The sequence below is a fragment of the Leuciscus leuciscus genome (genome assembly GCF_965113295.1).
Source record: "Leuciscus leuciscus genome assembly, chromosome: 14".
NCBI classification, from domain to species: domain Eukaryota; kingdom Metazoa; phylum Chordata; class Actinopteri; order Cypriniformes; family Leuciscidae; genus Leuciscus; species Leuciscus leuciscus.
In genome coordinates, this window is record NC_138738.1 from 983906 (window position 1) to 1002274 (window position 18369).

Below are 18369 nucleotides of genomic sequence, written 5' to 3' on the forward strand. Positions count from 1 at the left end.
ATCCGTTGGTGAAGCGCACCAACTTTTAAATGCATTATTATATTCAAATTGCAAACACATGAGGACAGTCTCCATGAAAGACCCACTGGCAGATGAACGTGCTGCTACATTTCTCTCCGAAACGGTAGGAAATTAAATGAGATTTAATAGAGGATTTTAACTGTGACAAGATGATTGACAGGGCAGTTTACGTGACAGGACGCACGCGACAGATCCGTCCGATAAAGATGATGAAGTAGTATGTCCCAGAGCTTGCCTACTTTTTTGCTACACATTCAAAAGTAAATACCTTTTCTTCACAAAAAGAGTACATACTTTTATGGCGTAGTGTAACTTAGGGACGCAGCATATGGCTTTACACATGACGATCGCTCTGATTGGTTTTAGGTCTATCCAATTGCACCCAGAGGCATTTGAGCGACATCCGTTGGTGACGCCCCTTTGGAAATGAGTTATTAATGAAGCTTTGCCAGACCATAACTCAGTTACTACTGAGAATGGTCTGGTTTTAACCAGGCTAAGAAATGACCCAATTATTTAAAAAAATTACCCAACATTCTCGGAAAATAACCCAACATAGTGACCCAATGTATGTAACCCAATGGTTGGGTTAAAAAATAACCCAATGTTTTTTACTGTGCAGTGATGCCATAGAAGAACCAGGGTCCCAAGAGAACCTTCCAGTGAAGAGTTTAAGAACATTTAAGATTAAGCCAGGATTAGTTAAATTAGGACATTGAAGTAGCTTGTTTAAACGTGCAATAGAAGAAAACAGTGCAAGTTGTTAAAACAGCTCAAACATATATTCTAGTCTGGGTCTGTGAAACTGGCCACTACATAATCTAAAGTAACCTTTTGTGCAATGGGAAGGTTTCATGGATGTTAAAGGTTCTTTATTGGCAGCTAAAGTTCCATTAAGAACCTTGAATATCCATGGAACCTTCCCATTGAACAAAAAGGTACTTTATAGTGGAAAAGGGTTCTTTAGATTATTTAAATGTTCTTCACACCAAGAGGAAATGGTTCTGGAAGGTTCTTTCGGGATCCTAAAATGGTTCTTTATTACTGCAAAAGCCTCCTTTTGGAACCTTTATTTTTAAGAGTGTATAATGCCGTACATCCGAGTGAAACGCTTCTGGAACAAGAACAAATGAGGGCGGGGCTTGATTGTGTCTGTGGGGAATTGATTGGATGGTTGTGGTTTGCTATTGGCTGATCTCATGTGAGTGACAGGTTATAGCCCCGCCCACATCATCAGAGAAGAGAAGAGATTCTGCAAGAGGAACTTATTCTCATTCAAGATTACCAGGAACATGAAGTTCAAAACTATGCATAATTCATTTAGAATAAACAATGCAATATTCCGTAAAAAAAAAAAGAATTGTCCATTTTGATTTCATGGTGACTTGTTTCTAGATAAGCCTTGTGCGCCCGAGGCTCGTGTGAAAGACACAGCGTTCGTTCACGTCTGCTTTAGAAGGAATAATTTATATCGCAGCGAGTGAATGTTTTATTCTCGTTTGGAACATCTTGATCACCTCCAACCATTAATGAAAGAATTAACAAAGGCAGACGGAGAGAATGAGAGAGGATTCCTCAGAGAAGACACGCGTGTTCATGGGAAGTTTGCGTTCAGGCTCACGAAAGGTCACGACTCGACATGTTTAATTCTCAAAAGGAGCCAAAGGTCAGAAATCAAGAATCCGGCAGCGTCTCAACATTAATCATAATGAGAGAAACAGAAGCAGAGAGAGATCAATGTGAATATGAGAATAAAATAACACCGGCTGAAGAACGTGTCTCCTGTCACACATTCAGAACATAAACATGCTTTCTGTCACAGAAAACCTGACGCTCCGAGACCTTTTCACAAAAACAGCAAAGCATGAATGCAGGAACTGTGGGATTCTTTCAGCCGTTTCATGGTCAAGCAGGAAATGATGCGTCTGGTCACTGAGTAAAGTAACAGCAAACTCTCCTCAACAAGAGGAATCATTCACATCACTCAGCTTTAACTAATGATTGATCAGTAAATAAGCACATCTAATCAAAAGTAACGTTCAGAGAACATTCAAAAGTAACGTTCAGAGAACATTCAAAAGTAACGATCAGAGAACATTCAAAAGTAACAATCAGAGAACATTCAATAGTAACGATCAGAGAACATTCAAAAGTAACGATCAGAGAACATTCAAAAGTAACGTTCAGAGAACATTCAAAAGTAACGTTCAGAGAACATTCAAAAGTAACGTTCAGAGAACATTCAAAAGTAACATTCCATAATGTTTGAAGAATGATACAATGGAATGTTCACATAACGTTTGCATAAGGAAGAACACAACATTTAAAATAACTGCTCATTCAGAAATACTGTTTTCATAACTTAATGGGAACGTTAGCAAAACATTCTTAGAACATATTTTTGTCAGCTACGAGACGAGCAAAGTATACATGGGGTTTCAATTTTGTCTCAAATATACACAAAAATATGTCAAAATGTCCATCTTGGTGAGTATTTACAGAAAGACAGTCAGTTTTGTCTTTAGTTGGGAAAGAAATCGAATGCGTGTCATTATATTAGATCCATGCATTCAGTCTTAAAAGCCTAATGCAAATACCTACGGCTCTCTGTCATTAATGTTAAAGGCAAAATCACTCACTGCTCTTGACTGAATAACTTCAGTAGCTTTACTACGAATCAATGTATATTTAATTTATACAGTGAAAACTATGCAGTTCACAAACACAAAGTCTCTCGTACACTTTTCCTGGAAAACAAACAAGAGCCAGATCACGAAACAAAGGGTTGCAGAATCTGTCAGACACTGAGTGTGAGTGTTTTTGTTATTGTGTGTGTGTGTGTGTGTGTGTGTGTGTGTGTGTGTGAGAGAGAGAGAGAGTGACTGCTCTTGTTTGTCGTTTATGAGATTCTGATGATCTTAATTTACGCTAACTACATTTAAATGTATTCTCTCGTTCTCTCTACACAGTTGGTGGCCATCAACACAGACTATGAGCGTCTGAAGAAGGAAGGACCTGACTTTTAAAAGACCTCAGAGGAGCAACACACACACACACACACACACACACACACACACACACACACACACACACACACACACACACACACACACACACACATAAACACTGTACCCCTGATACTTCTGCATCCACTGAAAACTAATTAAATCACTTATTTTAATAGCTAGCTAAAAATATGAAGCAGCACTGTTTTCAAGATTAATAATAATAAATATTTCTTGAGCATCAGATCATCATATTAGAATGATTTGTGAAGGATCATGTGACACTGAAGACTGGAGTAATGATGCTGAAAATTCAGCTTTGATCACAGGAATATATTGCACTTTACTATTAGTAATATTTCACATATACACACATATGTCCTTCACATGATGTATTGTGGTTTGCCATCAGTGATGATTCTCACGTGTCTCATGATAACCGACTGAACAACTGAACTCACCACAAAATTGCAATTTCTGATTGAACTATTCCTTAAAAAAAAAACATGAGAATCAAATGTGTTTGTCACACACGTCACAGTTTGAGTCTCTATTTGTTCGAGAACACAAATGTGTGGCGTCTTTGTCCAACCGCCGAACACCAAATGTTTGTGGCCCTTTAGAAAAGCCTGTAAGTTTGTTGTGGGCATATTTGCAGGACATTAGGAGGGAGAATTGCTGGGCAGCGTGAGCATAGTGAGAATAATGCATGTTATCTAGCGGCAATCACTCCTGTCCTCTGCACAGCTGGGTACCCAAACACACACACACACACACACACTGACAAACACTGACACACACACACCGAAAGCATTCAGTTCTTCAATAAAGAGTATGCTCCTCATCTCTGCCTTCACACACACTCACTCACACACACACACACACACACACACACACACACACACACACACACACACACACAGCTCCAGACGCTCCACCTGCGGCGTGTAAGAGCTCCTTCTGTCAGGCTCCAGCACATGCTGACAGGTAATCAGGTTGGTTGAAGAAATGCATGAGGCATAATCACACACACACACACACACACACACACACGGGCCGTCATTACCTAAGCGGAAGGCGCTGTGACCCGTCACGATTGCATTGCCTCCATTTGTTATTTTTTGTATCGCTATTCATCTACAGGCCGAACACACACACACACACACACACACACACACACACACACACACACACACACAGAGTGAGCGAAACACCCCCGACCGTCCCGCTATAACTAAGAACAATCACAATAAATAAATAAATAAATAATACATATTCTGCTGTAATATTGACATGAGCTGCAAACAAAGACTGGAGCTCGAGGAGTTCAGAGACTCGTGACGGCCGTGTGTTTATGTGTGTGAGCATCTGAAGATCACACTGATTAATGACCAAGACCAGCTGTAAATGCTCATCCATTACTTGAACTAAACAATGCATGAAATTCACCTCTCCATTGTTATATAAGCAGCATAATATCCAAATATAAGTCTCTATTCAGTTCAGATAAACACCCTTCGGGAATATCATGCAACAAACAAACAAGTAGTGACTGAAAAGATCTACATGTCTGTCAATTTGTTTTTTAGAGAACAAAAAAATAACTAGGAACCAAATATGCAAATTAGCTTGCATTTTAATATCTATGTGGAATGCAAATAATTTTTGTGCTGAAATGATGCTTTTTAAAGTCAAGCATCTTGATGAATTCTGGACAATATAACACATAGTCATGGAGATGCATGTAAATATCAATTACATGCTGAAAAACCTTAACAGCTATACATTTACATTTACATTTACATTTAGTCATTTAGCAGACGCCCTTATCCAAAGCGACTTACAAATTAGGACTAAGTTCAGCGAGTCATCATAAAGAGGCAAAAGCAACAACAACGCAGGAAGTGCTCAAAATACGAAGTTCTGGTATTATTCAGAGTAGCATAAGCCTGATAAGTGATGTTTCAAAGGGAAAGGATTTTTTTTTATTTTTTTTATTTTTTTTTATAAGGTTAAGTGCTCACGGAAGAGATTGGTTTTCAGCTGTTTTTTGAATGTTGTCAGGGATTCTGCATTCCGGATGAGGGTGGGGAGAGCGTTCCACCAGCATGGAACTGTAAATGAGAATGTTCTGGAAAGTGATTTTGTGGCTTTCTGTGATGGAACCACGAGACGTCGCTCGTTGACCGATCGTAGGTGTCTGGTAGGGATGTAGACTCGTAGGAGTGAGTGAAAGTAGGAGGGAGCTGAGCCTGTGATAGTTCTGTAAGCAAGCGTCAGTGCCTTGAACTTGATGCGAGCAGCTAGAGGTAGCCAGTGCAGAGAGATGAACAGAGGAGTGACGTGGGCCCTCTTGGGCTCGTTGAAGACAAGACGAGCTGCAGCATTCTGGATCATCTGTAGGGGTTTGGTCGCACATGCTGGAAGTCCGGCCAGAAGAGCATTGCAGTAGTCAAGCCTAGAGATGACCAGGGCCTGGACGATAAGTTGTGTTGCATGCTCAGTTAGGAAAGGCCTGATCTTCCTGATGTTGTGCAGTGCAAACCTGCATGATCGAGCTGTCTTTGAAATGTGATCTGTGAAGGTCAGCTGGTCATCAAACGTTACTCCAAGATTTCTGACCGATCTTGATGGGGTGATTAATGATGACTCTAGCTGGATGGTGAAGTCGTGCTGTAGAGACGGATTGGCAGGGAGGACGAGAAGCTCAGTCTTTGCCAGGTTGAGCTGCAGGTGGTGTTCCTTCATCCATGTGGAGATGTCCGCCAGACAGCTTGAGACCCGTGCAGCTACTGTGGGATCATCTGGTTGAAAGGAGAGGAAGAGCTGTGTGTCATCAGCATAGCAGTGGTAGGAAAAACCGTGTGCCTGTATGATGTGTCCCAGTGATGTGGTGTAGATGGAGAAGAGGAGGGGACCAAGAACTGAACCCTGGGGAACCCCTGTGGTCAGCTGATGTGCTCTGGATACCTCGCCTCTCCATGCGACCTTGAAGGACCTACCTGTGAGATAGGACTCAAACCAGTGGAGTGAAGTTCCTGTGATGCCCAGTGATGAGAGGGTGGACAGAAGGATCTGATGATTCACCGTGTCGAAGGCAGCAGACAGATCCAGGAGAATGAGGACTGAAGACAGAGGACTGAAGACTGAGGACTATACAAATGAAAAACTAGTTTTAGAAATTTTTTTGACTTACCTGCATTCATCATAACTTGTAACTGCAGCATCGTGATTCTAATAACAGTATGAAATCAAAATGATGAGGTTGTGAATTTAGAAATACTAGACACTACGTCTGAAATAAAGGAAAATCACAATCAGTTTTTGAAGGAAGAACAGCAAACAATGAAGATTCAGTGATCAGTTACTCACCCTCACTTCATTCTGACTCTTTCTTCATGAGTAGATGTTGAGCAGACGTACAGCAGACATTTAGAAGACGTTCAGCAGACGTTTAGAAGACGTCCAGCAGACATTTAGAAGACGTTCAGCAGACGTTTAGAAGATGTCCAGCAGACATTTAGAAGACGTTCAGCAGACGTTTAGAAGATGTCCAGCAGACATTTAGAAGACGTTCAGCAGACGTTTAGAAGATGTCCAGCAGACGTTTAGAAGACGTTCAGCAGACGTTTAGGAGACGTTCAGCAGACGTTTTGAAGATGTTGAGCAGATGTTCAGCAGACGTTGAGCAGACGTTTAGCCGACGTTTAGAAGACGTTTGGGCAGATGTTCAGCAGACGTTCAGAAGACGTTGAGCAGACATTGAGCAGACGTTTGGAAGACGTTGAGCAGACATTGAGCAGACGTTCAGAAGACATTGAGCAGACATTGAGCAGACGTTTGGAAGACGTTGAGCAGACATTGAGCAGACGTTGAGCAGACGTTCAGAAGACGTGAGCAGACATTCAGAAGACGTTTAGAAGACGTTTCAGCAGATGTTCAGAAGACGTTCAGAAGACGTTGAGCAGACACTGAGCAGACGTTTGGAAGACGTTGAGCAGACATTGAGCAGACGTTCAGAAGACATTGAGCAGACATTGAGCAGACGTTTGGAAGACGTTGAGCAGACATTGAGCAGACGTTCAGAAGACGTTGAGCAGACGTTCAGAAGACGTGAGCAGACATTGAACAGACTTTTAGAAGACGTTTCAGCAGATGTTCAGAAGACGTTGAGCAGACATTGAGCAGACGTTTGGAAGACGTTTCAGCAGACCTTCAGCAGATGTTCAGCAGACGTTCAGCAGATGTTCAGCAGACGTTCAGCCGACGTTCAGCAGACGTTCAGCAGAATGTTCACGCAGCTCATTTACAGACCATGATCAACACAAATCAGATCTGAGAGCCGCAGTAAGACTTTACAACTTTTGTTTTGGAATAAAGTCCCACGGACTAGTGGTATATGACACTGTTAGGGAGTTTTTTGTAGTTTCATTCTTGGCTGAACTACTCCTTTAATTATCAATGGTTGTTTCTACAGGGTCCTGTTTAATAAGACAGTATATGAAATGACAAACACACGGTGAGAGAAGCAGCACAGTTAGTTCTGGCCTCCAGCTCCGTGGTCTGCATCACACGTACGTGTGTGTGTGTGTTTGTGAGTGAGTGAGTGTCTGTGAGAGTGAGTGTGTGAATGTGTGTGTCACTGAGTAAGTGTTTGTGTGTGTATATTTGTGAGTGAATGTGAGAGTGTGTGTTTGAGAGAGTGAAGTGAGAACAGCTTCCTCGAGCTGTTGGTCACAGCTGAGACTTCAGTGTGAAAATCTGTTTACCAGACATATGTGTGTGTGTGTGTGTGTGTTCAGCTCAGGTGTAAACAAACACAATTGAGTGTTTGCATGGTTGTCAAATGTACACAGACCTGAGGCAGAATATTAAAGTATCAAGACAAAAGCAAACTTCAGTGAAAGCAAAGTAGTTCCCATATTAAATTGTACTTAATGTCACTGTGAAATCAACGTTTTTCAAGAAATATTACAGTTTATTCTAAATGATTTATGGGTGCACATCATTATTGTGTTAATAATCTTGAATCAGAATAAGTTCCTCTTGCAGCATCTCTTCTCTTCTCTGATGATGTGGGCGGGGCGACCTGTCACTCACATGAGATCAGCCAATAGCAAACCACAACCATCCAATCAATTCCCCACAGACACAATCAAGCCCCGCCCACATTTGTTCTTGTTCCAGAAGCGTTTCACTCGGATATATCCGGCACAATAGAGAAGAAAAGACTTCATTTTCATGCTGACCTTAATATTAAAGGTAAACTTGTTAGCTTTAGAGACAAAATGAACTGGTGAATGAAGCAGAATGACTGATAGATATTTAGTTCATATGATCCCAAAACAAACTAAATGATCGAAAATGATTTTTGCCATGAAAATGTAGAGTAAGTACTCAGTCTGTAGTATTTTAGAGGAAATTACAGCAAAACAATCATGTAAATAATGAAGGAAAGAATGAAATTCCTTCTGATGTCGTTCCTAAGGATGCTTGGGGAATAAAACGACTCTCTCACAAATCAGACTTTTTTCTCAGAACGGTGACTAATAAAGTTCTAAAGTCGCAATTGTGAAATAAAAAAGCCAGAATTGTGAAATAAAAAAGCCAGAATTGTGAAATAAAGTGTCACAATCACCTTTTTTAGTTTTTTATTCTGTACACGGCAGAAACAAACGTTCATGTTTTAAACCCGCATTAACCGGCACCGATGGACACTTTTCAAAACTAATGAGGGACGATGAACAAATATTCATTTCTAGCTGAACTATTCCTCTAAGTACAGTAATGCAGTGTGTGTGTGTGTGTGTGTGTGTTCTTCTTGGGGCCTGTCAGGCTCTTAACTGATGGGTGAAGCTTGTTCCTCCTCATCTCTCCACGGGACTGTTATTGCTCTATAACAGACACTTACACTTTATTATGAGATGATTACGGCACATTAGCCATTGTTTGGAGTTTAAATGGGACTCTAAAACGCCACTTAAGCCATCGACTCCGTAACGCCACATCACGGTCCTGCAGGGCTTTAATTATGACACGCGTTCAAACGCAGACGTGCCACTCCAAATAAACGAGTCCAATTAATTGCAACCGCTGTCGTCTATCCGTCCCTCGCTGATTTATTGTCAAATTAGTGCCTGTCTGTGCCTGAAGGAGGAGAAGGAGGAGGGAGAGAGGATTCCCGATCATCTCAGCTCATCTCCGAGATCCCAGCGCAAACACACACTCCGACACGAACCGCTGACAGCGGGATTCACTCATGATGCCTTCGTTCACGGATTGGGAGAAAACATGGCAGCCTGTAGAAATGCTTGTGGGAAAACGATCAAGTTTGGCACACAGATAGAGGAAAGACTGAACATGAACCACCGCAATTTTGGAGTTTCGAACTCGATCCCTCCAGCGCCACCAACTGTTCAAAGTTGCACTATTGTTTATGCTAATAATTTTTGAACCGTAAGGGATCGAAATAACATTCTTTTTTCTTCTGATTCCGTGACTCAAGATTCGATTGCGGCCTCTGAACATTTTTCCGCCATTTTGAATTTTTCCGAACTCATCCTAGACAGTTTTGTCTGAGTTTCAGCTAAATTAGCTCACAGCATTTTTAGACCATGTCGGCTTTTTGATAAACGTAACCATTTTTGAAAAATGCACGAATGAATTTGACGAAGGGAACGTAAAAATGGACGTAAGGCTATATCTCCACAATGATTTAACGTATTGAGATGAAACTTGGTACATGTCATCACAATCATGACCTGAGGATACTTGCAGTGTTTCGGCACAGCGCCACCAACTGGTCAGGAGAAATGGAAAAAAAAAGCATACAGAGTCGAAATTTGGGCATCAACAATAGTTGTAAAATATTTTAATTTACGAACATTATGTGTCATCAGCACTATGCCCTGAAGTTACTCAAAGTTTCAAGACACCGCCACCATGTGGTCAAAAATTTTAAATTAAATTCCAAAAATACCAATAGCTTTTGATTATTATTTTTTTTTAATGAAACTAGGGTTGATAGATTCCTTCAGTCTTACAGAGAACACTGATACCAATTATGCCATATTTGGTTAAAAAATAACATAATTAATGTTATTTATCAATGTTAGTTCATAAAAATACAATTGTTCATTGGTTTTACACAGTGCATTAACTAATGTTAACAGATATAACTTATGAATAAAAAATGTATTAGTAAATGTAGAAATGAACTAAAATGAATAAATACTGTAGAAGAATTGTTCATTGTTAGTTCATGTTAACAAATGACACCTTATTGTAAAGTGTTACCATTATTATTTTTGTGAAATGTACTTGCAATTTCTGCGTGAAAACAGTTTCAAAGTAAATCCCACACTAAATTAATTTAAAGAGTTTACGTGTTGAAATCTGCAAGTGAACGTCAAAATAGGCAACATTCAAAATATAATTACTTATTTCTTTCTTGTGATTTTAGGGTTTGACTTGACGTGAACAAACTCTCCACAGATTCAGAGTTTTAATGCTCACTTTAATCCATTGATTAAACAGCAGCTCTTTCAGTCTGTCATATTTACTCCGAGATGTATTTTTAAATGCATGTTTCTGAATAATCCTCTGACTCAAAACACATTATTCCACTGAAGATGACAGGCCAGAACTACTGCTGTGATCAGAACAGAGTCGATCAATAATAATCTCCACCCACAGCGCACACACACAGCGCACACACACAGCGCACACACACAGCGCACACACACAGCGCACACACACACACACACACACGCACACGCACGCACACATAAAAAGGATCAGCAAAAAGGGTTGCATTTTTCTACGGCTTGATTTTATTGGGATTAGACGTTTTAGAAAATCATTTGTAAAGATCTGTCCATTTACAAAGAATCCTGTTGTGATAAAAATGTTTGTCAGGCAGAATCCTGGAGAATGAATGTGGAAGATTGTAGACGTGTGCAACGTGAAAGTATTTATCAATATCATCTGTTCACAACTGCGGCGTAAACGCTCGGATGAGATCCGACAACGACACACAAACTCCAGACGTTCACAGTCTTTACATACACTACTGTACATTTACAAAAACAGCTTCCATTATCAAAGGCTAAAGAACTACTAAGACTCGAGTAAAAAAAGCTTTTTAGCAGAACAGAAAATCAGAATCACAGTCTGTAAACATTTTGCATCATTAGTCTGTTATAGAATTGTTTGTTCCTCACTCGATATGGAAGATAAAGATTTCAAACATCATCCCGAAGGAACAAATCCCTGTCTATTGTCAAATACTGTCTATAGTCAAATACTGTCCAGAGTGTTTCACTCTTCCATGTTCGAGTTAGTTTGACGGGATTGGGAGATTTCCTACATGCACTACTGGTCACTTTAAGACTTTTAGTTTCAGTGAATGATTAATATAGTAGTAATTGATCATAAAGCTAAATAAAGAAAAATAGGCCTCTTCGTAAGCGTGTGTTAATGGGATTCGATCCGCTCCGTTTTACCCAGATCTCCCGGTTTAATGGTCGTGGAATCCAGGCATTGGGAACGGACGGGCGAAAGCCTCGACGCATGAACGCAGATCAGCGATACGAGACACCGTCTCTGCATCTTCCAGCAGGAAACTCTTGAAATCAGCCAGTTTTTCTGAAGAAAAAAGAAAAGAAAAAAGTTTTAACCTTTCCTTATGGACATTTTTGTCTTTTTCAGGTTTTTATATTTATTTAAATTTGTTATAATTTTGCCTGTGTTAATGCTAACTGCATAAAAATTGGCACAGGTGTGTATTTTTAGTGGAATTTTACTATTTCACCTTCATTTCCTTTAAAAAAATCTATTTTGCACTAGTAACACAGAATAGTTCCTCTCAGGACCTTCTGGACAAAAATGTCCCCATTGAAACCCAACCCAATGCAATTTTTAATCCCAGGGCCATTTAACTATAAAATGATGCAATCTTTGTTAACAAGCTTTCATTCTGTTGGCAAGGCTTCAAAATTGTAATTTGTACTATTTTTTTTCAGATTGTGTCATATTTTCAGGTTTGGCCTATTAGGTAAATACTCACTTTATCCCTGTTTTCTGCTTCGGAACATTATAGAGCCAATTGGAGAAATTATGCAGTGATAATTGTGTGGGTGTGTTGGTGTGGATGTCAGAGTGTGGTTTGTATGTGTGTAATAAAAAAATGTGTGTGTGTGCTTGTAATATTTGAGAGAGAAAAACTCTACTGCAAATCACAAACCCAACCACTGTTTGTCCCAGTGAGTTCTGCGTCCAAACAAAATCTCACTGAAAGCTCTTTTTTTTTAGATATCATCCTCAAATTGGAAACATAACTTAATTAGATTTATGGCTTTGATTTTCTAGCAGTTTTAGAGTTACAACATCTTTCATAAAATATACATTTTATATAAAATAATGTTCATAAATCATTTTCATAAACTTAAACCTAACTTTTTTTTCGGTTTCACTTATTACAATTCTTTTTTATGACAGTTTTTTGACACGGATATACGGATATTATAACTTTTTTTAATTGATGCACAAGGGTTACTGTAAGAGAAAACTTCAGAACAGTAAGCTGTTTTCCTGCATGTATTTTTCTCTTTTAATGTAGAAAAACCCCCACTGTAATGCTGTCAGGCAAACACTCAAACACTGTATGGTTTATTCATGTGGTTTCCAGTGAATTACTGGTTTACTCACTGGTCTTGGTCTTCACGTCCAGAGCGATCTTGATGCCCTGATCTATGAAATCCACAACCTGATGAAAGTCCGATTCCTTGAACTGGCGTGACGTGAGCGCAGGGGTTCCTGGGATACAAGAAGATGAATTACAGCACTCAATTCCATACAACTATATCCTATGTGAATATTGGGATATTGCATATAAAAACGTCAAGATGCGCATCAAATCTTAATGCGCATAAAAAACTCATGCACTCAAGATCTATGTTTCCATACACCTATTTTTATTCTGAATTTTGGGATATTGCATTAAAAAAACACCATAAAATCTTAAAAATGCACATAAAAAACTCATGCATTCAAATGCTATGTTTCCATACACCTATTTTTATGTCAATTTTGGTATATCGCATAAAAAAAACACTATATGGAAACAGCAAGATGCACATAACATTTTAAATAAATCCCTTGATGTGGGACTTGTCCTCAGCGTCAGCTGTGATTGGATAACTGGAGTAACCAGTGGACCAATGGCGTTGCAGCATCTCTAATGTTGGTTTGGTGTTTCTGAAATGCCGGAGTGGAAGTGTGTGATCAGAATGATGTGGTGTAACTCCCTCCAGAAGCGTCTCACACACACGAGTGTGTTCCCGAACACCAGAGAACATGACAGCGTTTACTGTGTTTCGTCTGACGCTCTGAGACACACTCGTTTATGATGGAGGGAGAAACAGCCGACTGCAGAAACTTAGTTTATTACTGATATTTAGTGATGATTTTGTTCTCTTGAACACATTGGGATGGAAACGCTGCTTTATTCGCACATGATTTTTGCAGTATTCCGAGTTAAAGGCATAGCCTTGAGTGGAAACACAGCTAGTGTGAGCTTTATTTGAGCATGTGTTGTGTTTCTCACCCAGTCGAAGGCCACCAGGCGTGAGCGCGCTCTTGTCTCCGGGACACGTGTTCTTGTTGGCCGTGATGGACACCAGTTCCAGAACTCGTTCTGCACGTGCTCCGTCCATTCCCTGAGGCCTCAGATCCACCAGAACCAGATGATTATCGGTTCCTCCTGAACATGCACAACACAAACACAAGACACTTAAAGCATTACTTCACTTCAGAATGAACATTTCCTGATAATTTACTCTCCCACATGCCAGCTAAGATGTTCATGTCTTTCTTTCTTCAGTCGGAAAAGAAATGAAGGTTTTTGAGGAAAACATTCCAGGATGTTCCTCCATATAGTGACTTCAATGGGGTCCAACGGGTCGAAGGTCCAGATGTGAGTTTCAGTGCAGCTTCAAAGTCTCGACACGATCCAGCCGAGGAATAAGAGTCTTATCTAGACAAACCAGCCGACATTTATAACAAAATAAATATTTTTATACTTTTAACTACAAATGCTGGTCTTGCACTAGCTGTGATGCGACACACATTACGTAATCATGTTGAAAGGTCAAGCGTGACGTAGGTGTAAGTACAGACCTAGTGTTTAAAAAGCCAATGTGCAAAGACTAAGTCATAAAAAAAAATCTACTTTTCAATACTCATTTTACTTCCAGTTGTTAGACAGGAGACCTGATTTTCTCCCTGATGAACTGATTGAACTGTAAAATTGTCGCTATTTGAAGGATGATGACGTCATGAAAAGCCGCTTCAGAAGTTATTCGATTATTAGACTATTTCTTTAGAATAACGTCACTGATGATTCTTTAACAATAAGAGCAGAGACATTAACGGACCCTATTCACAGACTGTGATGATGCAGTTATTAACATCATAAATCCAGCAAGGTTTTTCATTTGTAAAAAAAGCAAAGTCCATGTATAGCACTATACTTTGTGTGATATCATCTTGGCATTAAATGACAGAAGACTAGTTAACGCTGCAGTGTGAGTGTAAATTTGACATATTTCTCTCTTTTGATCAACGTAATCAATCTCTCTTTCTTTATGTTTTCCTCTTTTGTAAAGTCATAGAAATGCTATCAAGGATTTCTCTTTTGAAATTGTACTTGTAGTTGAAGTTCACCAAACCATGACGACTTCTGCTTCTGAGAACCTCAATGTTTAGTGCATTAGTGCAAACTGAGTCAGTTTTGACGTCATGAGTTTAACAGCCGTTGGATCGTCGTCTCTCAGTATTAAACCTGGTGAAAATGATCTGCAGCTGCTTTAGACACAGAACGGAAGCACAACAACATGTGTGGTGATATAGAGAGCGAACAGATGTGTAGAGACACATACAGGCATTCAATTAGTTTTGCATATGTGTCAGAAAAAACTACAGCTGATTCACGGCTTGATTTCACACGTTCACTCAAAGTCCCCCTGTAATCAGTTAATGCTGTTTATGTGTCTATGTGGTGTTATTAATATGCTTTAAGACAAACCATGTGTAAGTTCATAAGTCGACAGCATTGCTGAGTATTTCCTCCTTAAAACTGCAGTGAACCAAAGACAGTCTCAAACACACGCTTTGAAATCGCTGGTGTTTCTGACGTCACAAACTACCTTGTAACCAATCAGATCAACGTGTGATCGTCAACCAGTGGATCTCTGAGCTGAGTGAGTGAGTGGAGGCGGGGCTCATTTGCATATCCATAGAACCGCGCATACTAAATGAGGCAAGGGTGTCGAGTTACATTCAAGATATTTTAAGGCACTTTTCAAGGGAAAAAACTTTTAAATATGTAATTTTGGTGATAAAAGATGAGTTTTAAGGGATAATCTCATTTTAATATACAGTGGTCAAGAACCAAAGGTACAAAGACACCTATTGTATCTGTTAGTATTCTTCTTCTTCATCCACTATTGAGCACATATAACAGTATAGCAATAAGATGTGAAATTTGACACCACTGTGCTCTGATTGGTCGGCTGGATCAGTGTGTTGTGATTGGTCGATCGCTTCGAGTGTGTTTGGGAAATGTCCCGCCCCTTTTACCATAACCACCAGTTTAACACACTACTAACTAACTCAACCAGGCCCCGCCCCTTTATTCTGCGTATGAATTATTATAATGAGGAATATTGTGACGTGTTCGTTCCCGGAAGAAACTCAAGACTACAATGGAGGCGTTTCAGGAGTTCAGGAACACTGACTCTGATATAGAGAAGAACTGGAGCTTCTTCAACATGTTCTTTTGATCGGTGAGTCTTCATACAGTCAGATAAACAAGTGATTTTCCGACCCCTGAAAGAGAAGCTTGACTTCACAGTGTAAAAACCCACCGGAGACGAGTGTGAAGCCCTTCTTCAGCAGCGCGTCGGCCATGGCCTTGGAGTTCTTCAGAACCTGAGCGATGTACTCGCGAAACATGGGCGTCGTGGCCTGGAGAGAGAGCGAACGAAGAGCCATCAATTATCAAAACCCATAAATGAGTTCCCAAGTGCACCAGCCATTGTTCAGAAGAAGATGAGACGGAATAGCAGACGCGGAAGGATTTAAATCAGCGTATGAACAACTAATACACTGCAAACAGGGTTCGTACAGACACTGTAAAGTGAAATTCAAGGACTTTTCAAGCACTACTTATTTGGTTTTCAAAGACTACAATCAGAGATCTCACTTATCAAACAATATCTTTATTATCTTTCAAATTCTAAAAAAAGTAAATAGATAAAAAATAAACTAATAAAACAAAACGGTACAAATAAAGTGCAGCACATGCAATGACTGTGTAACTTTAACCATTGAAAGGATACGATGACAAAAATATCGCTTTCCTTATTCAAACTGATTTATTCTCACATGAACATATGATTGACCTGAAGAATGAACGCCAGGGACGTGCACAGGAATTTTGAGGGGCAGTTGCTCAGACCTGTAACTCAATGCCTCATATTATGATCTTATTATTATTTATAAAGATTGCAAAACGTCAGAGATGACAGGTTTATGATATACAACTTTGTAAGCAGTATACAATATGTATTAACAATATGTTAAATGTCACCAAAATAGGCCTACACATGAGAAAAAGAGTTCCTCATATTATTGTTTATTGTTTTTTAAAATTTTTTATTTTGTATTTCTTAATTTTTTTAAAAGAAATAATCTGGATTGAATTGACAGATGGGGGAAAACTCGCTTCTAATAAAAAACGCTTAAATTTCGGGAAAAAATACAATCCTTTTTTAACCTTTTGGCTTCCCGTACATTCAGTTGTGCTGTTCTTGCTCGTATCAGAGCCCGTCTACGGAGAGCCTGTCCACTCCCTATTAAGCCCTATTGTACCGAATTTTGGTTGTAGTACCACCAGAGTTCCACTGGGGGCGCTTGCCATGAGTGCAAAATGAATGGGAGTCAATGGGGCTAGACGGCTAAATTTGTCTCTTTCACCCGATTGCCGTTGAGAAATCTCAGATGTGATTGTAGATTTTGCAAGTTCAACATGGGTTTTAGGTCGAAAGTTGAATGAACGAGTACTTATGTCGTTTTGATTTCTTACAGGTTGAGTTGTTGTTGCCCATAACACGCTAGCATTCTGCTAATGACGTCAGCATTCTGACGTCACTGACATTTTGAAAGACTTTTTTAAAGCAAATAAGTGACTCTAAAAAATCTAACACCCAGCAATGTGTAATTTCTTTGCATCTCCTTTCGAATACAACATTCAAATTACTAGACAAAAAATTATATCCTGAGAAAAGTGGATTTTGAGGGGTATACCGCCATTGACCTCCATTCATTCTGCACTCGTCCTGTGAGCGCCCTCATATGGAATCAGAGTGGAACTGCAACCAGTTCAAAAGCCGGAAGTGTAGTGAGAGTGAAACTTCTCGCCATATTAGACATTCTCTGCTCGTATTCAGTTCTGATGGTACGTATGGTAACTGGGCAACTATTCGTAAGGAATTCCGGTAGGGAACAGAATCGACTCAAAGAGTATAGAAGTACCTCTATGATCGACTGCTACACTGGTCGCGTGCAGCGCTGCAGCCACGTAAACAGAGTTTGCCCTTCCCCTACTGACTTTCACTTTCGGTGCCCGAATGGAAGTGAATGAGGCTTTGCGATTTTTTTTAGATTTTTTTATCCAGGCCTACGTGAAATTCTGCATCCATTGTACGAATTTTTTATTTTCTCGGAAGGGCAACATGAGTCGAGAAGGGCATATGGGCAGTTGCCCGGGCAACCTGAGCAACCCCCCTGTGCACGTCCCTGATGAACGCTGTATCATATACTTGTATCTATTATACAATATCACACTCATTGCCATGTGAAATGGCTTTATATCTATATCAGACGGGATGATTTTGTGTGAAAAGATTGTTTTATCGATAAAATTAAACACTAATTTCACATATATTGTCTTTCAAATATTAAAGCGCTTTTCAAGCACCTCTTCATAAATATGGCCGTTTTCAAGGGTTTTCCAGGACTTACATTTCAAAACGTCAAATTCAAGCACTTTAAGCACCTTGTGCAAGTGAAATATAGAATATAGAGTAAATATATGGTACCTGTTTGAGAGCCACGGCGACGCCAGCGATGGCATGATTGTGTGGGCCGCCCTGAAGCGAAGGGAACACAGAGAAGTTGACCTTCTCCTCCAGGTTGTACATGACCTCTTTACCCTTCTTATCCAGCGAGCGCACACCCTTACGGTAGAATATAAGCCCCGCCCTGGGGGAGAGGAGGAGGA

General features: G+C 39.9%; 1 protein-coding gene across 1 annotated transcript in view; it reads right to left on the reverse strand.

Annotated features, from left to right (window-relative positions):
• Positions 1 to 10835: 10835 nt before the first annotated feature.
• The window catches only part of shmt2 (serine hydroxymethyltransferase 2 (mitochondrial)), a 32742-nt gene continuing 25208 nt past the window's right edge, over positions 10836 to 18369 (reverse strand). Inside the window, exons 8-12 of the mRNA XM_082136433.1 lie at positions 18188 to 18350; positions 15953 to 16052; positions 13633 to 13788; positions 12735 to 12842; positions 10836 to 11672 (exon numbers count right to left, since the gene is read on the reverse strand). Of these exons, the coding sequence (XP_081992559.1) occupies positions 11545 to 11672; positions 12735 to 12842; positions 13633 to 13788; positions 15953 to 16052; positions 18188 to 18350 (655 nt within the window). The 3' untranslated portion in view covers positions 10836 to 11544. The remainder of the gene's footprint in view (positions 11673 to 12734; positions 12843 to 13632; positions 13789 to 15952; positions 16053 to 18187; positions 18351 to 18369) is intronic.